This window comes from Meles meles, chromosome 5 (assembly GCF_922984935.1).
Source record: "Meles meles chromosome 5, mMelMel3.1 paternal haplotype, whole genome shotgun sequence".
Taxonomy (NCBI): Eukaryota; Metazoa; Chordata; class Mammalia; order Carnivora; family Mustelidae; genus Meles; species Meles meles.
Window position 1 is genome coordinate 86389430 of NC_060070.1, and position 23878 is coordinate 86413307.

General features: G+C 51.5%; 1 protein-coding gene across 2 annotated transcripts in view; it reads right to left on the bottom strand.

Moving 5' to 3' along the window:
* The window catches only part of MDGA1 (MAM domain containing glycosylphosphatidylinositol anchor 1), a 59792-nt gene that overhangs the window by 22143 nt on the left and 13771 nt on the right, over positions 1-23878 (bottom strand). For both annotated transcript variants that reach the window (XM_046006374.1, XM_046006373.1), the window contains exons 2-4: positions 7009-7148; positions 2595-2769; positions 639-835 (exon numbers count right to left, since the gene is read on the bottom strand). In XM_046006374.1, coding sequence (XP_045862330.1) covers positions 639-835; positions 2595-2769; positions 7009-7148 — 512 coding nt within the window. The remainder of the gene's footprint in view (positions 1-638; positions 836-2594; positions 2770-7008; positions 7149-23878) is intronic.

Consider the following 23878-nt stretch of genomic DNA (forward strand, 5'->3'; position numbering starts at 1 on the left):
TCTCCGCACCTTGAGCTTCTCTGCATCTGATGCTGTCCTGGGACACACCAGCCAGGACCAAGGCCTCAGTTTTCCCTCTCTAGGAAATGGGGGGTAAGGAAGGACTCCTGTTCTGTCTTACAAACTATGCAAACATGGGGCTGGCCCCTAGGCCATGTCCACACATAGAGCCTTGCCACCTGGGATAGCCGCCTCAGAAAGCCTCCCCTGGTAGGACAGCTTCCTCACCACCTCCCAGGACTGTAGGGGTCCCGTGGGAAGTGCAGTCTTCTCTCTGCCCCCCGCTACCACTGCACCTGCCCGAGTTCCCAATACTTTGCCAGCCAGAAGACTGAGGTATCACGTGCCTGCTCCTGGGGCAGGGGGTCCTTTCCTAACTAGCCATGACCCTGGAGGACATGTTGCCTGGGGGACTCTCCCGTCCTCCCTGACCTTTCTGCCCTGATTCATTTGGCTCAGGATGTCTGAAGCCCAATCAGAATGCATGCCTCTGACATCAGAACAGAATAACTGGAGTCAGGGCAGTCCCTGGAACTCAGGATCATGAGACCTCGGTCTTCGTGTCCCCCTCCCCTGTGGGGTGCAGAAGGAAGAGTGTGGGGAGAGCCATGAGGAGACCAGGCCGGCTGCTATCTGACCTGGGTGTAGAGGGGCTCATAGATGTCGACCCCATTGTCCTGGCTGTGAGACAGGGTGTCAGAGCCCCGCTTCCAGATGAAGCGGGCAGGCGGGTTGGAGTTGACAGTACAGCGCAGGAACACCGTCTTCTCCTGGTAGAAGTTGCCTCGAACATCGCTCACCGTCTGGTGCACCGTCAGCACGGGCTCATCCAGGTCTGCAAAGATACCACCCCGGGGAGAGTCAGGGATGGCTGACCCCAAGGTGGGGGGCTGGGTTTTCTGACAGCCCCCGAGGAAAACTAAGCTACTCTCAAGGGAAGCTTCCAGAGAGCCAGATGGTCTCCCAGCCTGCAAGACAGACCAACCCATTAGAGGCAGGGGAATAGACTTAACAGCTTCCCAGCTGTCCCTGCCCCCGGCCCTGCATGGGGGTGTCTTTCTTCACCTTCCCGTCATGGGATAGAGGAAGCAGCTGCAGACTGGAAATAGGACACTGGTTCAGATCCCGGGTTAGCTGCGAATTTGCAGTGTGACCTGCCTAAGTCCCTTCTCTCTCTGGGCTTGTTTCCTCACCGGTAAATTGGACTAGGTTGTGGTTCTCACTTTTGTTTGCATGATAGAATCACATGGATACTTTTCTTTTCAATACCACTGCCTGGCATAGCTCACTGATGGTGTCAGAAGTCAGAAGAATGATTGCCTCTAAGGAGATTATTGACTGGGAGGGAGCATGAGGGAATTTTCTGGGGTCCTGGAAGTGCTCTTGAACTGGATGGTGTTTACACATGCATAGACATAAAAACTCATTGAACTGTACATTTAAGGTTAGTGTACTCTATTGGATGTAGGTTAATCCTCAATTTTAAAAAAAGAGTTTAAGGAAAGATCCCAATGTCTGGGACCCACACCCAATTACATCAGAATCTCTGGAAGTAAAAAAAAAAAAAAAAAGAATCTCTGGAAGTGGAACCAAGGCATCAGTAGTTTCTTATAAAGACCCCAGACATTCTAATGGACAGCCAGCATTGTGAACCAAAGCTACCCACATTACACAGCCTAACGTCCTATGACAAGTGTCCCATCATTCTGTCCTCACACAGCCCACTTGGACAGAAGTCATAACAAAGGCCAGGGGTGGAGGTAGGGCACTGATGACATCCAGGCCATGCCTGCCAGCCCCTTCCAGCACCAATAAATTAAGAAATGACCCTTACTCTTACAAACCCTGGGAGTTTGGCCGGACTTTGCATGACTGATGGGAGACAGAAGGATCCAAGATTCCATTGCTCACCACTTGGGGGATCTCACTTTGGAGGGGAGGGGCACAGGGCATATCTAATGGGTAGGTTCATTGTAGACATTAAGATAGCACAAGACAGGTCCCTTCGCTTGCCCCTGGGGCTTCTGGGTAACTAGCGTCAGCCTGGGCCAGCACAGAGGCAGGTGGCAAGCAGTGAAATAGCCTCTTGGGGTTAAGGGGGTATCTCTATGGCAGGCAAGTAGGGACTAGGGGCTTCCCTTTCAACCAGCAGTCAGGACTAAGGGGTGCTTGGTCCTGTAAGTGGTGGCGGTAGGGAAGTTTCAGAGCTGCCCCTGGGGCCAAAGCAGAGACATGAGGTGCTGTGGGAAGAGCACCAGAGCAGAGTCAAGAGAACCTTTGCGGGTCAACACGTCACAACTCCCTCCCCCACAATAACCTCAATTTCATCTGTGAAAGTCATCTAATCCAATCTGTCCCACCCTCCCTGAACACTTGAGAGGGCTGCTGCAGGGTTCGTATGGATTATGGGGGGACGCGTGTTAAGGGTATAGGGTGAGACACACCTTAGGAACAGCAGGTAATGCCCCTTTAGGCCGGGAGAGATGAAGTCTCTACTGTGCTCTTCCACGAGGGATCACTTCGCCAGCCTCGTTTCCACCCCCCTCCTCCGGCCCAGCCTGAGCACCCTGGGGGCGCCGCCGGCCCCAACTCACACTGCACATCCACACGGATAGATTTGATGGCAGGCACGCCCACGCCATTCTCCGCCTTGCAGTAGTAGCGGCCGCCCTGCGTGCGCGCGATGCGCTCGATGCGCAGCGTCTCATTGAACACCGATGTCTCCTGGAACTTGTCCGAGGCACTGCCAGCCGTCTTGGTCCAGCGCACCTGGGTCCACGGGGAAGGGCAGATTAGCCACGGCAGTGTGGGATTGGGCATTGTTTTTCCTGAGTACCCATGGGGCACCCCACCCACAGATGGGGTAGGATGCCTTGAGAAAGAATCTGGGGAATCTGGGGTCAGAGGGAGGGGGCTTTAAAGAAGGAAGTATAGCGCAGTGGTTAAGAGGCAAGTTGGATCCGCCAAGTTACCCCCCTTTCCTGCCTTCCTTTCCTCATTGGAAAAATGGAGAATATTACTCCCACCTAGGGTTCCTGAAAGGATTAAGTGTGCCTTATTGTCTGTAAGACTAAGAATTTTCTAAAATTTCTAGTGGCCCTGGGTAGGTTACTCTTCTCTCGACTTAAGATTTTTCATCTGCAGGAGAGGCCTATGGGGTAGCCAGCCTCCAAGATGGTGGCCAGTGATCCCGGTCTCTAGTTCTTTTTTCTGGGGTGCTCTCCCACTTTGTACCAGGGATGGGCTGTGTGACCCATATAACACAGTTGGCCTGGTGGTATGTCACTGCCAAGATCAGGTTATGAAGGACTGTGATTTCCATCTTGAGGGAAGCCATCTGGCTTGTCCTGAGCAGCCCTCTGGAGGGAGGGGTCCACCGGGGAAGAAGGGAAACATCAGGTCAACAGCCACAAGAAGTAGACTACAAGTGGGTCCTCTCACCCCAGTCAGTTCTCAAATGGCTGCAACTTCCTCAGAGACCATGAGCCAGAACCAGCCAGCTAAGCTGCTCCTGGATTCTGGTCCCATAGGAATGGTGAAACAACAAGCATTTGTTGTTCTGAGTCCCTGAGTTTGAGAGCATTTGTTACACAGCAGTAGATAACTATAACTATTACATAGCATAATTTACACTTTGCAGAGGTTTAGAAACAAGCATAAAGCACCTAAGTGTAGCCCCCGGTATATATTTGTCACTCAATGAATTTCCCTTATTATCAACATTGCTGTAGATTGTGGGGAACTAGCAAGGATCACACAAGACACTGGAGCAACTACTCAGAGTAGCAGGGGTTTAAGAAAAATTGATCAATTCCAGGTCATTCAATCTTAAGAATTGGAGAGTAGTATAAGGAAGCTTCCAACTTAAAGTTGGGGAGGATTTCTTATTACTGAGACAGGGCAAATCCCCTGATCGCAGTGAGGAGGGCAGGCCATAGGCCATAAAAACAATAAGGCTGGGGAGAAGCAGGTGAAGGGCAACTTTCTCATGCAGGATATGGCCACTGCAGGGTTTATACTTTTCTTCAATTCTACAAAATTCTCAGCCTTTATCTCTTTAGATGTTGCCTTCTCACAGTTTTCTCTAGTCTGTCCTAAGTTTATGTTGTACCTTGTCATTCTAGCCTCTGTGTCTCCCAGCTTCCTTTTCACATTTTCCTTCTCTTTGTCTTCTCCAGACAGCACTGTAGTTGATTTCCTCAGATTTACTCATCCAATTCACTAATTTTCTCTTTAGCTGTCTCTATGGTATTGAGGCCAAATTTTTCAAAATACCATATTATTTTTATTTCTAGGATTTCTACTTGGTTTTCCCCCTCATATCTAACTAATCAGGTTGTATAATCTTTCATTATCTCTTTAAATACTTTAAACATGTTTATTTTCAAGATCCTTTCAGATGGCTCTGTTTTGTCTGTTTCCTCAGATGTGAATTGTTCAATTCTTTGAGTCTCTGGACTGGCCCTGCTGGCGCTGTATTTCTAAATAATTGTTTTAAAATTTTACTCCACAGGCTTGTCTTCCATGGGAGTTTTCTTCCACAGAAGTTCCATGTGGGCCCTCACAGGCCTGTGTGTGGTGTTGCTTTATGGTTGCCTATGCCCAAGACCCATGGGTTCACAGGTTCCAACTAGTTTTTATATTAGTTTCTTAGCTTTGGTGTCCTCACCACTTGGACAGTGGACACAGACAGCCCAAGGGGTGTGCTCCTGTACGGACAACATTTTGTACACAGGCCCAGAAGCATACTCTGCTCTCTTCTGTGACTCTGGGCTGTGGGACAGAGAACTTCTGGGCCCCATTCACAGGGGGTGCCCTTGTCAAGCTTCCTGCTTTAGGTAGAGAGTCTATGTGTAGCTTCCAACCACAGATGAACCTGTGGCCTCATCTCATACTGCCTGTGCATCTATTCATGCTACTATCCCTGAGGTTGATATGTAGTTCAAGCCCCTCCAAGGACATATTCTTCACGTTCTGCTCACTGCCATTGCTACAGATTCTTTCTTCATTTTGGCCCTCAAGATCCCTACTCTCTTGTTATTTGTTTGGAGTGGGGAATTCCATATCCACTCCTTCCCCCAGCCTGACCTCAGAGTGGGCTATGAGATGCTCCTTCCCTGTTCCCCTGCTAGATTGGATGCTCCATGACAACGGGAACTGTAACTGCATCTTCAGGGCCTATCACAGCACTGGGCACATAGCAGGTGCTCAGTAAATACGTCTTTAATGAAATGAGGAAACAAGGAGGTAGACAGCACTTCAGGAGAGGTGAACAGCAGTGGCTAATGCAGGAATGAACAGGGTTTGCTTGGGCAAGTGTGACTGGAGCACAGTATGAGTATGAGGAGGATGGCAGTGGGGCCAAATTGTGTGTGTGTGGAGGGGGTTCCTTCACTTCCATCCCTAGGAGCCTGAACTGGGTCTGGTAGGTAATAGGTAAACTATGGAAGGTCTCTGAGCAGAGGAGTAATATTCCATCTTATTACAGCAGGTTTGAGGATGACAATTCTGGCAGCAGGGTACAGAAGTGAATTGGAGGGGAAGATGTGGGAACATGGCGGCGGGGGGAGGGGCAGTTTGCCTACTGCAATTGTCCAAGGGCTAGGATTGCAGGTCTGACCTTCAGAGGTAATGAGGAATAGAAACAGAAGGCCCATGCAAGAGACATAAAAACAGAAGCCTCAGAGGCTGGCTAGATGTGGGGAATGAGATGGCACACAGTCATATTGTAGCCTAAGCGTTTGAGCCTAGGTAGCAGGAAGAAGAATGACATCGTGGATGGAAGTAGAAAAAAGAATGTGTGGGCACACACACTGAGCCCCAGCCACAAACCACTCACAAAGGTAATGCACAAGGGAACACACACAGGTGGCCAGTGCAGCTTTAGGGAGAGATGGCCCAGTGGCCTCCCCGGTGTTCAGGGGGACCATACTGACATCGCGCCTGACGCAAACAGCAACTGAAGAACGGCAGCATCACTATCACTTCAAAACAAAACTTAGAGAAGAAGCTAGAGGTGTTGATGGTTTCAGGTTGAGTCCTTCGCAGTTTCCTTGTCCTTTTATTAGTCTCCAGGCCAAACCTATCAAAGTCATCCCTGTGCCCCCAAATTATCAAAAAAATGCTTCTGCATTTCATTGTCCTCTCCAGGACCCAATGAAGAATCTTCTGCTGCTCTTAAATATCACGGCCCTTCACCAGCAAATTCCAACCATCCCTCCAGCCCACCTCCTGCCTCTTCCCATCAGCTTTAGTGATAACTGGCCAACCGTTCTGACTAAACCACATACTTGGTCTGAGACAAAATATACCTGGCATTTCCAGATACTTCTCTTCCATTGCTTTCTATTGCTTTCAGTCTTTTAAGCTCAGAGTGTGGGGCTTGCCTACCTGAAGCTTCCCAAAGAGAAGAGTGCATCCTATGTGGTTGGTAACATCCAGAGCCCCCAACCCAAAGATGGACACGCTGTGGGGAAGTGTGCTAAGCTACAGAGAACACGGGTTCTGGATTCAGGTTCTGCTTCCACCCTTCCTTCCAGGAGCTGTGTGATCTTGGGAGTTCACTCAGCCTCCCCAGGCTTTGATTTCCTCAGCTGTGTAACAGAAGCCCTCATGTCTCCCCCACAGCCAGATCGTGAGGCGCCGAAGAGAAGACATTGGGGAAGCTCCTAGTACAGTGTCAGCACATGAGGGCTGCCCTCACATGGAGGCAGAATATGCCTCTGAGGAAGTGTCTGCCCCACAGATACAACAGGAATGAAGTGGAATTGAACAACTGCCATTTAATTTTTCCCCTCAGTCGTCAATGTTTTCAGGTGAATAAGCTCAAGGCCTCCAGCCCTTCCCCACGGGGTTCATTTTCTAGCTCTTTCCCAGACCAAGTCTTTTGTCTTGTGTTGGCTTGCCAACTTCGTCTGCCTCTTGTCCCCAGCTCCCACCACCTCTTCTGTGGCTCTGATCACAGGGTGGACCGGGGACTGAGGAGGCGAGGCCAGGGGGGGCGCTTACCTGGGGCCGAGGGTGCCCGGTGACAAGGCACTGCAGCACGAGGGTGTCCCCCTCCCGGATGGTGTAGACACGCTCACTGATGTTGTCCTCCTTCACCACACACGCCTGGCCTGCGTGGACAATTTGAGCCTGGGCAGGAGCTGGAGGTGGGGAAAGGGGACAGGTTTAGGCAAGAGGCACCAAGGCCAGAGGGGGGTCTAAGGCTCCTCCTCCAAGTATGTTAGCGGGACAGGGCAGTCCTGACTTCCCCAGGCCATTCCTCAGAGGCCTGACTTGTTGAGCTCTAGAAAGGACACTCCCAAGGCCCCAGGCTAGAACCAGAAAGGTCAAGGACTCAGGAAGAGGCCAGTTCCTCCTCAGCCCTCTCTCCTTGCAAGAGATCTGGGCTGTCAGTGAGCTGATGAGTATGAGGGGCTCAGTATCTGTATAAAATTGGTTGTCACTCGATGAGCATCGACGTCTTAGCAGCCCGTCATAGAAGATGCTGGCGCTCCCCACACCTGGTGGGGGCGTCCACGCCCCAGCTTCTGGAAGTATTAGGTGCATGGAGCTCACCTTCCCCTGGGAATTGTCCTTCACCAGAAATGCCCAGGAGATCACCCCCTTCCCAAATACACACACACAGCGTCCAAGGACTGATAGCTTCCCCACCGTCTGCTGTCTGCCGGTGGGATGACTATGTGCCACTTACACTCCACAGTCCCCTGGGAACGGGCTGAGGCTAAAACAACTGAACCACATTCTTTCCTGGCTGCTCCCCCTTCCAGTGTCTGCTGAGAGCACTTTCTCAGTAAATCACGTGCCTGACCTGCACCCCCTCAACCATCCCAGGCTTTACTTTTAGAGAGCTTGATCAAGATATCTCCCGGTCCCACAGACTGCCCATTCCCCTTACCCAAAGGCCTGTTACTCTTCCCTCATTGCTCCCTGAGCCTGGGCCAACCTCCTCAAGGGATGGAAGCTCTCTGGGGGCCTGGAAGCTCTCGAAAGAGTGAATCCTCCCTGGCCTTTCTCACAGGGACCAGGGCCAGGGGACCACAGCTAGGATGTGGTTACAACACCCAAAAGGAAGATGACTGACTGGGAGAAGTACACAGCCCCTCCCTAAGTGTCCAGCCCCCGCCCAGCAATGTTTAGGCTCTGAAAAGGAGGGCAAGGCCCCCGAATTCATACATGTCTGCTCACAGCTGTGGGATGAAGAAAGTGGAGGTGGGCACCAGGGGCACAAAGGGGTGAAAACAGAGTCCTTGCCCTAAAGAGGGGCACAAAGGTGAGGTAAAGCCTGTACATAAAATGTGTAACTTCCTCCAGGAAGCCTCCCCTGACTGACCGGTGCCCACCCTCCTTCTGTACCCATCACTCTCCCAGTGTGACAAAAGAGCATCGATCTGCCTGTCTGCCAGATCCAGGGTTCTACCCTTTCCATCTACCAAACCATGAGTTCGACCATATTATTCCCACCACAAGGCCTTGAATATAGGGGGCACTCAGTGAACGCTGAATGGGTGAATTTACAAGAATATCCCATGGTGATGTTGCTAAGCATCATAAAAGAGGCACAGAAGGCCTTTGGAGGTCAGAGGAGAGAGAGAAAGAGAGAGAGAGAGAGAGAGCTCTGTCTGTTAGAGGAAGAATCCAAAAGGCTCTGGGAGGAAGCAACTTTCTCACCAGGTCTCAGAGAAGCTTTGTGCTGGCTGACAGGGCAGAGTCCTATATAATATATACTACCTGGAGTAAACCATGAGTGATCTCTGGACCTTTATTTTCTCATCTCTAAAACAGAGAGAATGTTGCCAGCCCTGACAACTCATGAGGGTGGGTATGACGAGACGTGCTTAATAAACCCTGATGTGTCCTGTAGTTACCCCAAGTAGCACCTTACCAGAGTCTGTCCAACCAACACGGATGGGACAGTCATGAACTATTACAGAGGTGGGTACACACCTCTCTGTAATGTGGGTCGGTCAAAAAGCTTGTGGGGTAGCAACTGGGGGCAACACAGGCCATGTTGAACCATTAGAGTCTCTGCAAACAGTAGCAGGTTCTGCAAACAGTAGCAGCTGCCGGCAGCCAAGAGCCTGAGCATCCAGACCACTGTCCTGCCTGCCTGGCTGCCACAGAGGAAGAAATCAAGGCTAGTTGTCAGGAGACAAGCTCTGCAACCTTGGGCCAGCCAGAACTCAAGGGCCTCAGTTTCCTCTCCTATGGCAGAGGAGCAGATTAGATGACCTCTGAGATCCTTCTCAACTCACACTTTCTATAAATTTTGTAATCGGTGCATAGTCCATATATAAGATGCACCCTGAAATCCAGGGAATGGGTCTGAAACTGTCACCCTTTGTGACGAAAATGCATGAACATCACCATTCCGTGGAAGAGAGGGCCATCTCTGGCCAAGGTCCCCAGGAAATCTCATCAGGAAACAACCCCCCCATACATGATGTGCATGCCAGTTGCTGATAAGACCAGAAGGTTGTGTGGATGTCTACAAGAGGCCTGGGGTGCCTCTCCACAAGCAAGACATTGATTTAACAGGTTCCAGTGGAAGATAAGCTATAATCTTGGACACTGTGGCTTGCCGGTAGCCAAGCAGTGTTGTAACAACAGAAGGTTCGGTGACTGATAAGGAATACTGAAAAGGAGCTGGAGAGCCGGACTTTCTCAGGGTCTGGCCAGCACAAGGTCCTGTCAGCAGACACAAGGCCTCTGGCCACCGGCCACGTTTCCTCACTGGAGAAGGGGCATCATGGATCATTACTAAGATGACCTAACTCCCTTTGATGACATTAACTCTTAAGAGGATCAAACTCTAAAATGATAGAACCACTGTGCAAGAGATTTTGGCAGTACCTCCACGAGCTAGACAAGGGTACCCATGACACAGCAACTCCATTCCTGGGTAGTGCCCAGTGCAAATGAGTGCTTACAACAACCAAACAATAGGTCCAAGAATATCCATAGCAGCTGTATTCATTAGAGCTAAAAATGAGAAACCACCCATAGGTCCATCAAGACTAGCATGGGTAAATACATTCTGGTACAATCATACACTGGAATATTACACAAAAATAAAATTTAAAAAATAAAATAAAATAAAACAAAACAAAATAACGCCTGATAGACACAATGGCACTGTTGAATCTCACCTGGACAATCTGGGTAGAAGAACTCAGACACAAAGGAGTAAATGTATATGACTTCATGTGTCTGAAATCCAAAACTGGAAAACCAATTTTAAAGTAACAGTGGTTGCCCTTGGGTGAGGATAGGGGTTATTTGCTGGGAAGGGCACACCAGAAGTTTCCAGGGAGAAAGTGGGATCCCATTGGGTCTGATGGAGATGTCTACATCTGAATTTGAGTGGTGGTTATGTGAGCGGATGTACATGTAAAAATGCATCAGGTTATTTGCTTAAGATTTGGCTGTTCCGGGGCACCTGGGTGGCTCAGTCGTTGGGCGTCTGCCTTCAGCTCGGGTCACGATCCCAGGGTCCTGGGATCGAGCCCCACATCGGGCTCCCTGCCCAGCAGTAGTCCTGCTTCTCCCTCTCCCACTCCCCCTGCTTGTGTTCCCTCTCTGGCTGTATCTCTCTCTGTCAAATAAATAAATAAATCTTAAAAAAAAAAAAAAAGATTTGGCTGTTCCTAAGTACACTTCAATTTTTAAAAATTGCCAGTTGAGGTTATCTGGCTTCCTTGGTTGACACCAACCATCACAACTACCCACTCCCTTTACTCTGATTCCTATTTGATGAGCTGCTTCCCATGGCTGACTTGTTCAGGTGTAGATCTTCCCTCTGGAGCAAGGGGTGCCCAGGCGCCCCTGGCCTTGGCATTTCAATTTGCCCATGGCCTCCCACTGAGCTTTGTTAACATGAACCAGTCTCCCCCACTCTGCTTACCCCTGGAATGGCTAGAACTGTGTTTTGGACACCGAACCAACAGAGTTCCCACCAAGTCCCAGGCCCCCAAAGGCTCTGCCCCACTTAACCTCAGCCTCCTGCTCCACACGCCCTAGGAAGGCAATGCTAGTGGCAGCAGCTTCTATTCCAAAGGCAACCAGGCCAGGACCTGTGTCAAGAGGCACCATGACATCATAATCCCTTCATTCAGTCTATCAAACAACAAATGCTTCCAGCCGGCCGCTGCTGGCTGCGTGGGTGCCGGAGAAACTATCAGGAAAAGCAAACAGTGACGGAGCAGTGTTGGGCAGATGGATAGCAAACAAGGGAACAGAAATGAACAGAATGGCTTCAGAGTTCTGTAAGTGCTAGGACTACTCTCAAGCAGGGGATGCGTCGAGAAACAGCGAGCAGAGGAGAGAGATCCTTTAGAGAAATGGGAAAAGCAGACAATCTGGGACTAATGCCTGTCTCTGCTACCCACCCACTGGGTGACGTTAGGCAAGTTACTTAACCTCTCTGAGCCTAAGCCTCTCCCTTCGTAAAATGGGAACAATAATACCTTCTTCCAGGGCTGGCGTGAGGGTTTAAGGCAAGATCTGTAAAACATCTGGCCAAACAGTTATGTGCTCTCTCAATAAATGACGGTTCCTGAGATGACGAAGTAGGAGCAAGAGATTGGGGCAGGAGAGCGCCCTCTGGAGGCAGGAGGGCAAACCCTCAAAATCCCAGAGTAGAGACGCCCAAAGCGGTCATGAAGCCAGTAGAGAGAATTCACCGATATGTTAAAAATCATGTTGAGGGTGGTGCAAGGCCTCGGAGGAGCTGGGAACAGGGCGGAGGGATGAGGCCCCTTCTGAGCACCCCTCTCAGCTTCCCAACACACTCAGCTCTCAGCAAGTTACTTCGTGACTTCAGCAAGTTACTTAAGCTTTCATTTTCTCACTTGTAAAACGGGCTTGTTATGAGGGATACATAAGTAAACTCACATCAAGGGCCGAAAACAGGGCTTGGTACAGTAAGCCATCTAAACATAGTAGCTAGCATCATTATTCTAGAAATGATCCCGCACTCCTCTCAAGAACCCACCTCCCCCGGGGGTGGGGGAGGGGGGCTGCAAGCCCTTTCCATGAAAGGACCCGCCTTAATGTTACAGACAGTGACAAGTGATACCTTCCTGGGGTCTGCTGTATATATTTCCAAGCTCCTCGCCTCGTTCTAAGAGGCAGAAAGAGTAAGTTTTATTTAGCCTCTTTTGGCAGAGAAGACAGCAGAGGTCCAGAAAAGGAAATGCCCTCTCCTCATCACTCACAGACACAGGACAGGAGCAGAGTGGGGACATGAACCCAGGTCTTTCACCTGCTAGCTTGGAACTCCGTTCACTGTCCCGTCCTCCACAGACTCCCCTACCCCTCCTGTGTCACTGGGGAGCCTGCTGCCATGCCGACTCCAAGGCCGTCAGAGTTTGTATTTGTAACAAGCTCGTTGGGAATTTTGGAGGCTGGATTTGATCATCTCTGCTTGACACCACATTGGTGGATAGAAGATAGGACAGGAGTTTAGAACCACGTATGTTTCCCTGACTCTGGTCTATGAGACCTTTCCGATTTCACTCTCCTGAGATGTCTCAACGAAGCCCCACGGAAAAGGAAAATGGGATCTCCCAACCCATGTGCCATAAAGTGTTCATTGATAGTCCCCTGCCAAACCAGCATGCTGATGCTGCGCCTTCTCTCTCCTCCCAGAGCATCTCTGCACCCAAGTGTAGATTTTTAAAGGCTCTGAAAAGTCCCTCAGTAAACATACCTATGTAACTTAGTTTAAGCCAGTGCTTTCCAAATGTATTTGATCCTTCTTCACAGAGGATCTCCTAGCATCTTGAGAGAGAGAAGTGCTGTGGAAAACGAGTGGAGAAACGCTGATCCCAAGCTCAATATAAAACGAATGTCTGTCAAGTCAAGTCAAGTACGATGGCCCTCCCCCCAAACCCTGTGGCTGGGCATGACCAAACAGCATGAGAGATGTCACGCACAGGGCAGCATAGTAAGGAGGACAGCTGAGGCAGAAGTAGTGGGTCCCTAGTAGAAGGCTTCTGGCCTATTGGCTCACTCCTTTTTCCTCCAGAAAGCATACACCCCAAATTATAGGTGGGGGTCAGGACAGCGAGCACCCAGCACCCCAGTGAGGAAGCCCCAAACTCTCAAGGATTCATGTTTAAGACAAGTTCAACTTGCCCACTGGGCTTCGGAAGAGAATTCTCACTGGAGCCTGGAGGGGAAATTTCCTCAGAGACCCCCATCCCTCATGAGAGAATCTCCTCCCTGGCACTAGTCAAGGTGTGGGAGGTGCTGTTAACCATGCAAGGAGCTGCCAGTAAGATGTAGAGCCAAAGAAGGCAGGCGGGCAGTGAAATGAATGGAAACCCTTCATTTAAAGCTCCAGCAGCTTTCCTTCACGTCTCCTCCCCACGCAGCACTTCAAAAGGTTAATCATCGTCAGATGGGGGCTGTGGTCCTGCTTCCTGCTCCTGACTCTTTCTGGAAAGGTGTGTGTGGCTGCAGGCCCTGGAAACTTTCAGAGGAGGCGGGTTTGGGGGAGGAGAAGAGAAGGGAGCTGCAGACTTTCCCACCTGGCATCGGTTCTTTCTGCCCCATTAGCAGATGGCAGGGCGAGGGCCACCATCCTCACAGCCTCCCCTAAGCATCCCTGAGTGTTCTGGGCCAGGCAGTACGGAATCAGGATCTGCGTTCCGGTCCTGACTCCACCAGTCAGCACATCCTTATGAGCATGAGGGGCTGAGCTTGGTGCTGGGGAGAGTCCAGGGAAGTGTGCAGTCCTGGAAAAGCTGGGATAAAGACAATGCCTATAAAGGCCTGCTGAGCAGCAGAAAGGAGGCAGGGAGGGATCAGCTGTGAGCTGGAGTTAAGGCTCCAGTGTCCCCCAACCCAGCCCCCTAACTTAACAATAATGTCACGATATATACACACAAATAGCAAGTTACTCTGTGCAGAGTAATGTGCAGCCTTGTCACAAGTGTTTCATGTCATTATCTCATGCATTACTCATAACAAGCCTTTTGTTCCCATTTGTCAGATCAGGAAGCTGAGGCTCAGCAAGGTTAAGTACATTGTCCAAGGACGCCCTGCTGATTTAGTCTGACTCTCTGACTTTTATGCTAAGCCCTGTGCGTTTCCAGCTCCTGAGGGCCTGGCACAGTGCTGGGGGCTCAGGATGCAGGACGTAGTCTCCAAGTCGCTAGTTTAGTCCCAGGCAGCATCCTTAGAAGCCATCTTTCTGTGCTCCTCCCAGCTCCTGGTTTGCACATGTTTATCGATCCTTTTATGCACGTAATGCAAATGGACACTTAATAATTTAGCAGAGTTAACAGTGCTGAAATATTAACAGGCTTTTCTCTTTTAATTAGCTGCTCAGAGAATGGCAGCCAGGGTCTGGGAGGAAGCTCGTGGGGCAGGCCCCTGACCAACTCCGCCTGGGCACCTTTCTTCCAGGGATGATGTTAGGGCATACCTCTCCAACAAACCACAGGACATCAAACGTGGACCTCTTGGGAAAATTAACCCTTCTGTGCTCTCCGCAGCAGGGCTTTGCTCTGCTTCCCCCTTGCCCTGGCTGTCTGTGGCGCTGGCTAACACCTGTCCTCTGTTCACCACCCAGGATGGACCAGGGGACTTCTCCAAACCTAGGGGAGGCTCCAATTCAATACTGGGAAAAAACAGTCTGAAACAGTCTCCCTCAAACCACGCCATCTCCTCTGACCTCACCTTAATGCTGGTCATCTTGAGGGACACCTGGCCTGGCTTGGTCAGTTGAAGCATCCAACTCTTGGTTTTGGTTCAGGTCGTGATCTCAGGGTGGCAGGATGGAGCCCTGCACTGGGCTCTGCTCAGCAGGGAATCTGTTTGGGATTCTCTGTCTATTCTCTGTCTACCCCCCCCCCCCCCGCCCCTTGCACTCTCGCTCTCTGTCATTCTCTCTCAAATAAATATATCTTAAAAAAAAAAAAATGCCAGTCATCTTGAAGGGAAGCCCCATCACACTCTGCCCTACACTGCTCTGGACATTCTCTTAGGTCATTAGACCTCAGTGCACACTGATTCCCTCTCCATCCTCCCTCTCGCTCCTGGCCTCCCAGCCTTTCAAAGGACACACACAATTGCCTGTTTATTTGCCACTGAGTCATCGATTTGTTCTGCAGTATTTCCTAAGCACCTGTTGTGTGACCTGTCCTGCCCTCAGCACTGGGACGCATGACAAAATAACGCAGAGCCACCCTCGGTGAAGAACCTCTGTCCTCACTTTGCTGCGGATCCCACTAGTGTTTGCTCTCTACCCCGGAGTCCTTTTCTTGTTCATCACAACCAAAGCTGTAGTCAGCCAATCTCCTCTTTGGCCACAGAAATCTCCCCAACCCCAGCACGGATATCTCTGACCTCCAAGTACAAGGTGCTATCCCTGAATATGAGAGCAGCCACAGCAGAAGGGTTGAGTGTTCGGGCTGCCACCCTATCACCACGACTGAACATAAAAGCAGGCAGGGCCTGCTACTGGCTGCAGAGCCTGCTCCTATTTGCAGGAGCAGATACTGTTTTCAAAGCCTAGTACTGTTTGCAGAGCCTAGTACAGTTTGCAGAGCCCAACATTTTGGGCAGAGCCTGACCCTCTTGACAAGCTTTCTCTGCCAGCAGTAGTGGCCAGTCCATTGCCCCAGGCCCAGGGAATGCCCAGCACCCTCGCACCTACATCTGACCTCATCGGAAGGCACACAGTGTTTGAGAGTGCCAGGTGATATTCACAGACTCTTCCTTGTCTATGGATTAGTAGAAATCTAATGGGCATCCCACTAATGGAACGCTGGATGTTGGGATAGACCACCAGGAAAGTCCCCTACATGGGGACTCTGAGGTGCCCTGGGAGAAGCTATAAAGGGCTTTCTCCCTCGATCACAGAAGACCAGGATCAAAACTCTCAACGGTGAGGGCAGCTCTAACTAGTGCAGGCGGGACACTCAGGGAAGACCGAGGAGAGGCACACACCCTAAATCCGGCACTGCTTGACCCGAAGCTGTATGTGAAAGCCTGACGGGCAGCCCAGATGGTGTGGGACGAGGCGCAGGGAATAGGACTCTACTGCTCATTTCCCTACTCTTGGGCTAGTCATTCAGCCTCCTGAAGCCTCAGTTTCCTCAATCGGCAAATGGAGAAAAGACATCTCGGGCAGTAGTGGAAATAAATTGTGGGTTATGAGAATTAAATGAGATAGCTCACATCAGGTACATAACACAAGGACTGGTATCTCAGTAGGTACTTGGTAAATTCGAGTCCCTTTTCCATTTGATAATATAGCCCGGGACCCTGTGGGAACCTGTTCAAAGAGCCTGCAAGAAGAAAATGTAACACTGGATGCGGAGGTCTACTTTGGGGGGGGAACGCCACGAGCCGTAATCTTGAGAGACCAGAACAGAAGGTGGGCTATAGGATAATCGCAGGAAGGAAAGGTCTTCCCAAGGGAACATACAGGATGATGGTGGGAGAGAGAGAGGCTATCCCCATCATGGCAGAGAATGGCTTCTAGAAGGCAGGACCTGAGCCTGCCTGGCTAAGGGATATGAGGCCCACGGATATGGGGTCGCTCATGTAGATTTTCCTGCTTGGGTCCCAGCTACCCAGCCCTGCCAAGCTCTACCGGTCCTGGGGACCCCATCACTGCCATTCCCTTGGCCTTGAACCCTAGCAGCAGCCCCAGACACTGATATGATCAAACCTGCCCACACTAAAGCGTAACTATGGACCCAAAGCCATGGGAGGCGTGGGTCTGGTGTAGACACAGCCTGGGCCTGGGGTTCTCATGCAGGAAGTTGCAGCAATTGCTCTGTGGCCTGGGGCAAGTCTTTTAACTCTCTGGGTCTAGAGCCTCAGTTTCCTGACTATAAAATGGGCATAAATGCGCTTCCTATTTTGAGAGTTAAACATAGAATCCACCAAACACAAGTGCCCACTGCCTAGGAGATAGTATGGTTCAAAGGGAGCAGAATAAAACCAGCTAGGTCTAGGCCCCCCAGAATGTAGAGCTTGGGCCAGTCCTAGGCCAGGGAATGGAAAGCATCATGGCTTTGCTGAAGCAAAGAGCCCCCAAAGCCCCACCTGACCCCCCAAACCCAGTGGCTTCCTCCAAGCCCTATACAGATGAGACCCAACCTGGAAGCAGAGGCCACTGGCGGGGACCAGGCCACTGGCGGGGACCTGGCCCCAGCTGGCTGTGGGTGCTGAGGAGAGATGACAGGACTAAGGACACTGAACTGGGGCTCAGGTGGGGCTTTGGGGGTTCTTTGTGGGTCCTTCTGTGGGGACCCTGGGCCCACAGACAGAATGGGACAGTGGCAGGTGGGCGGGAATCCTTTCTAACCAAACCCGTAAGAACTGGTTGGAGGCCTCACTTCAGCACTTAACATGACCAAACTCCCATTCTGCCATATAAAATAGAGGCCAATGATATGACGCTCAGAGTGCCTCACTGAGAGGACATATCAGAAAGCTCCACATAAAACTGTAAAGTTCTGCCCAGATCAGGTGCTTATTAGGCACCAAGAGACTCAAATGTGGTTTCAGGAGGCAAACACTAGAATTTAAGAAACAAGCCATAACACACCTATTAAACCCAGGGAAATAAATTCAGAGGATAAAATCCACTGTGGCTGGGCTATGTGCAAAGCCAGCTCCAACTTTTTGTAACACGACCCGGCAGGCAGAAATGAGACCATAAAACTGTTTCTATCCTATGACCTATTAGGCAATCTCACTTTGGGGAATAGGCCCCAAGGAAATAATTTAAAAGGAAAAAGGAATTCACATAAGGATATTCACAGTCGAGCTATTTAGAAGCTGGAGAAACTGGCATCTGCCCAGACTGTCCACATCAGAGAAATGGTGACCAAACCCCAGTGGGTCGACGCAGGGGGTGCCCTGCAGCCATTTAAGTGACAGGGCTGAGGGCTCAGTCAATACCTCGAGACGTGTGCAGGAGATAAAGTCAGCGGACAGCGTAGAACTGACGACTGTTTACCGCTATGTAAAAATGTATTGACAGGTATGAGCAGGGAATTTAGAATGAACAGTTAATGTTTGATGCTCATTGGGTTCCTTTTTTTTTCTTATGAGGTTGTTTAAGTGGGTAATAGTAACAACCCTGAAAGCAAAATCAATCCTGTGGCTTGACAGCGGGTGGGGCATTAGACCCCCGGACTGAAGAGTGGGGAGGGGAGGACAGAGTTTCTAGAGAGCCCCCCTAGGGCCCCACCCCCAAGGCGGGTGTGGGTTTTGGGGCCTCATCCCACCCAGCTGTGGGGTGGAATTAGAGGTACCACAACCTGACTGCATGAAATACCTCGAAGCTACCTCCCCACAGTTCCCCCAGACCGGCTTTCACCCCCACTCAGCTCAGGAGGCAACAGGAGGATGAGCTCTGAGGTTTAAAAAAATCAGGGAGCTGAGGGCCTGATTCGCTCTACACCTCTCTCCACATCCAGTGACCTCAGGAGGACAGCAGTCACCACACCATCACCCCCCGCAGCACCCCACGGTCCAAGAGCCATTCCTCACCCCACCTTCATTAGTGAAGACACGCTATCCCCTGCCGTCAGCCGGGAACAGCCCTCTCTGGCTTCTCTCCTTCTCCCACACCCCACACCCAAGCCACCAGCAAGCCCTCTCAGCTGCCTTCAAAACCAATCCCCAATCCGACCCCTGTAATACAACCCCACTTTTAGCCATCACCATCTTCTGCCTGGATTTCTACAGCAGCCTCCTGGGAGGACCACCCTGCTTCCTCCCTTGCCCAGTACAGTCTTTTCTCCACCAGAAACCAGATAAATCCCTTTACAACACTTAATCAGGCCCTGCCCTTCCTCTGCTCAAAACCCTACTGTGTCTCCCATCTCAAGTAGAATCAAAGCCAATACTTTTTTTTTTTTAAGATTTTATTTATTTATTTGATAGGCAGAGATCACAAGTAGGCAGAGAGGCAGGCAGAGAGAGAGAGGAGGAAGCAGGCTGTCCGCAGAGCAGAGAGCCCAATGCGGGGCTCGATCCCAGGACCCTGGGATCATGACCTGAGCCGAAGGCAGAGGCTTTAACCCACTGAGCCACCCAGGCGCCCCAAAGCCAATACTTTTTTAATAGGCTGTCACACCCCCTGTCATTTGCTCCCATTCTCACCTTATGTTCTGTTCTACTGTCCCCAGCACTGTGGTCACACTGCTCTCTCTGTTGTTCTTCAAGCAGGCCAAGCCCACTCCTACCTCAGGGCCTTTGCACTTGCAGCCCCTGCTGCCGCATTATTCTGCCCCAGATTTCCAGAACTCACTCCCTTCAGCTGCGTTTTGGGGGAGGCCTTCCCGGACCACCCTATTTCAGACAGCACGCCTGCCCCACTTCCACCACTTTCAATCCTTCCCCTGCTTTGTGGGTTCTTCATAACACTCATCAACACCCTGCCTATTAAATAGTCACTTATTCATTCTTTTTCTGTGTCCCTTTCAAAAGGCAAACACCTCTGGGAGGGAAAGCATGTTAAATCCCTGAAAAAGATGGACAGTCTTTTCTTTCCAAGAGTCAGTGCAGGAAGCATCAAGCCGGGGAACATCTTTTCTTTAGCACTGGGTACATTTATAAATCAAGAAATGCAATACCTGCCCTCCTGTTAAGTATCCTCATTATTTTTTTTTCCCTCTATCACTGAAGGGTTTCACTCCTTTTTTTGGCTAAAACTTTGGAAATCACATAAGCAGCATGCACTGGGGGACCTGATTATAAGCTGAACCTCCCCCGAACAACTTGTAAATGATTTGGAATCCAGTAGGTCAAGGAGAAAGGTGAAGGACTTGGGGAGGGAGGAAGCCAATAGGACCAGAGTTCAATCACAGCCAGAGACAGAAAAGTCATTGCCCTTAGGAAGCTCCTGGGGGCTGAGGAGGTGTGGGTGGGGGGCTGCCTCTTAGGAGGAAAATGAGGTCTGGGAGAGGCAGTGGTACAGCAAAGGCCTGTGCAAAACACACCTGTCTCCCGACCAGCAAAGTGGCTCACAGGGAATGTTCTGGCTATAAATTTCCCCAGGAGGAAGATGGCAGGAGGGCTGGGATTCTGCCACCCTTTCTCCTGGGCCAGGGTCTTGGTCTTACTCCCTCTTTCCCCTAATAAGGTGTCACATGCCCAAGTGCTGCTTCCTTGGTGGCAGCCTGTGACTCACTAGCTCCCCCTGCCAGGCCCAAGCCCAGGTATCACTCACTTAGCTGGGCGGCCTCTGAACACTGACTCCCCGTGTGCCAGGCCCCGGGCTAAGAATGGCTTTCCACGCACTCCCACTGCCTCTTCACCACAGCCCCCTCAGGAAGACGCTGAGACCGCCATCTTGTGCCCGGAGGGGAAGCTTGTGGTGAGGCAGGTAGCCTAACCTGCCCGTGATCACACAGCCAGGGAGTGGCTAAGGCAGAACCTGAACCCAGATCTGTGTCAGAAGCCTCTGCTCCTTCACGCCATATACTCCCACCTGGGAGAGATGATTATTCATCCACTTTGATATATTTAGTTGCTGGCTTCTGAAATTAGACCTTGGTGGTGTCATGGAGCCCGGCAAATCATATGCAACAGCTGACCTCAGAGCTGCTAGTCACTGACACCTGGGTGTGAAGAGCATCTCTGGTTACTCCCCTCCCTGCGGGCACCAGTGCAAAAAAGAAGGAAACGGGAGTGGGGGTGGGTCGCTGTAGGACCATCTGGCTGACCCTTCCCAGAATCCTCCTCTCCCGTTGCCATGGAGTCACCTCTGCAGAGGCCTGCACTCTGGAGGTGAGGGTGAGGTGGGGCCAAAGGAAGCTACCTGGGAAAAAGGGAGCTAGCCTGTTCACGGGGTCCCTCTGGAAAAGATGCAGAGGCGTCAGTCCTGAGACCCTCTGTCACCAGGGCCACCCTCAGGTGGAAGGGAGAAGTGATTCTCAGGAGGAAGTGAGAAAGATAGAGCAGAGCGGGGCGAGGGAGGTGGCAGAAGGATCTGGAGGTGTGGGGAAACCGAGGCACCCAAGGAAGCCTGGACCCTGCAAGGACTGGATCCTTTATAGCACGAGCCCAGTGCCCAGCAAATAATAAGTCCTTAATGAAGGTCAGTCAGGGCTGTTATTATTGTAAGTGCTCAGAGAGTTCGGAGCATGGTAGGTCAGAGAATGGTTGAGTCCCCCGTTTGCTCAGACCAGGAACGGAGCCTGAGCACAGTACCAGGAAGATGCACTTGGGGCTCCTGGGATGAGGGGCTCGTCAACCCGGCACAGCAGCTTTTCCAAAGTGTCAGCTCCCCTGAGCCTGAGCAGCTCTCCTTCTGCAAGGCCGGCTGGGGAGGGCTTCAGGGGAAGAATAGACCCTCCTGCCACTCAGCCCAGCTGGGGCCACTGTCCGTGGGCCCAGCCCAGCCCAGCCCCCATCCTGGCACGGGCGCAGTGGGTGAGCGCACGCCTGGCACAGGCCCCAGTGCCCGGGGAGAGGCTCCGAGCAGACGGCTTTGTATTTTGTGAAAACCAAATCCACAACTGAGCTCTCTAGCCAAGCCGGGCCTGCTGGGAAGGCTGGCGGGCCTCTCTTCCCGTCCCCCTGCTGGGGCCCACCCCCCCCTCCTCAGCCCCCACCCCAGGAACCATGGGGAGCACCAGCTGCCACCCCGGCTGGCATGGGGGGCCAAGGGAGACGGGCCTGGGCCCAACTCTGGTGAGCCAGGGTTCACCCCCCCCCACCCTGACCCCCTTCCTGCCTAGAATAAATTGGAATACAAATCAGAGAGAAACGCTTTCCTCTGTTTGAACAAATTGCTATGGATTCCTCCCTGTCTCAGGTCAGGGCTCGCAATGGGGGATATTTTCACTCGCCGACTGCTAATAGACTCAGGAGAAGCTGCTGGATCGATGGAGGCCGGGGAAAATTAGCCAGGAGCTCCAGGCCAGCCTCAGCCTGCCCCTGGCCCCCACTTCAGGTCTCCTAGAAGTGGGGGTTGGGGGACGCAGCCATAACCCAGGCTGGACATAAGCACTGGGCTGACGGCCCAGGGTGCTGGATACCCATTTCTGTCCCCCGCCTGGGAACCAAGGGCTGCCCGGAGTGGAAGGGGGATAAAGGTGGACCCAGAGAAGGTCCCCCAAAGAGGTCTGCAGTCTCCCCACAGGTAACACACTTGGCTCCCTGTGCAGACGAGGGCACGTTCTTGGATACATAACCATGCATTCACACAACTTCAGCATGGGTAAACCCTCATATATTTATGGGTATGCAAAAAAATACAAATGGAGTACATATGCACAGGATAGAGAGAATGGGGAGTATGTGTTCCAGCTCCTATCGAGGTACCCAAAGGGAGCAGCTTATCACATTGTCAATGGTCCTACACACACACACACACTCTGATCACCAGAACTCCCACCCCATCACCTCCTTTTGCCTCTCAGTCTGACTCTCTAGAGCCACACCTGACACCTGCCCCGGCTCCCCCAGAAGGAGGGGGAGGAGACTGGGAGGGAAGCAGCCCACCCAGGCCCTGGACAGCCTCCCAGCCCCTGCTCCTTCAGCCCCTGAGAAAGTAAGGAAGTGAGTCAGACAGGAGTGTGGAAGTTTTAGACACACTCAGCACAGAACCCTCCTGGAACCCAAGGCCACTGTGACAGCGGGCAATGCCAGGGGGCCATGTCTGTCTGGGGTAACTAGGCAAGAGGGGAGGGGAGAGCCCATTCAGCCTCTGAATGCCCCCAGAAGGAGGTGGGATGGCTTGATCACGAGAAAGCCACTCATGTCTCCGGCTGGCTGCCCTAGCCCACATGAAGCCAGCCAGCCAGCCAGCCAGCCAGACAGACAGACACACACACACACACACACACACACACACACACACACACACACGTGCCCACACTCCCCTCAGTAAATCAGAGCCCAGATCTTCCTTGGGAGAGACGTAGGAAAGAAGGATGCATTCACTGGCAAACAAGAGTAATGCTAGTAGCTTGGTGTGTCCCTGCTTCTGGCCACTGGTTTCTGCCTCTGAAAACTGACCAGTTAGGGACAGTTGACCTCTTAGCTCATTATCTCTGACCTTCCATGATTCTAAGCAGGGCTCCCTATTTGCCGTGTGGCCTGAGGACTTCTCTTGCCCCTTCTCGGCCTCAGGTTTCTCTCCCAACAAATGATTAGATCTGCCCTAAGATGCCTGCTTGCTGGCTCTGACTCTAGGAGCCGGTAATTCTAGATCATCTCTTTGTCTCACTCTCTGCTGTATCCTCAGCACCTAGAACAGCGTCTGGCACATAGGAAGCACTCAATAAATATTTGATGGATTAATTCATCTCAGGTGGATAATGAACCGACACAAAATTTCACAACAGACTGAGGTGCTTTGATGTGGATCTATATGGCCCAGGGACATTCAAGGGTGCAGGCTAGCCTGGTCATTGCCCATGGGAGGAGGTTTGGTTCCTGGAGAAGGAAGTGAGCAGAATGCCATCAACCCCATTACAACCACGTGGAATTCTGCCTGTAGAGAGCTAGTCTCAGATGTTGTCCCCATCTCTTTCTTAGCTTTGAATTCAGCAGGTGGGGAGCTAAAGATCAGGTCTGTCATAGCAATGCCTGAAAGACCCATAGACTCTGAGTCTGTCCTCAGTGATGCCCCAACCCTGCCCTTCCCAAGGCTGAGGCCCCCTCCATCCTTCAGGGAGAGCGTGGGTTCTATCGGGAAGGTCTTGGGGAAGTTGATGTGCTGGGGTTCCAGTCACAGAATCCAAAGAAGTAAATGAGCAGTACACAGATCTGATGGCCGCAGGGAGACTTTGCAGCCTGGAGTCAGGGCTTATACAGAAGACAAGACCTTAGAACAAAGAGCTCAGCCAAACAGGCTGGATCTGGAAAAGCAAGGCGGATGGCTTAGGCA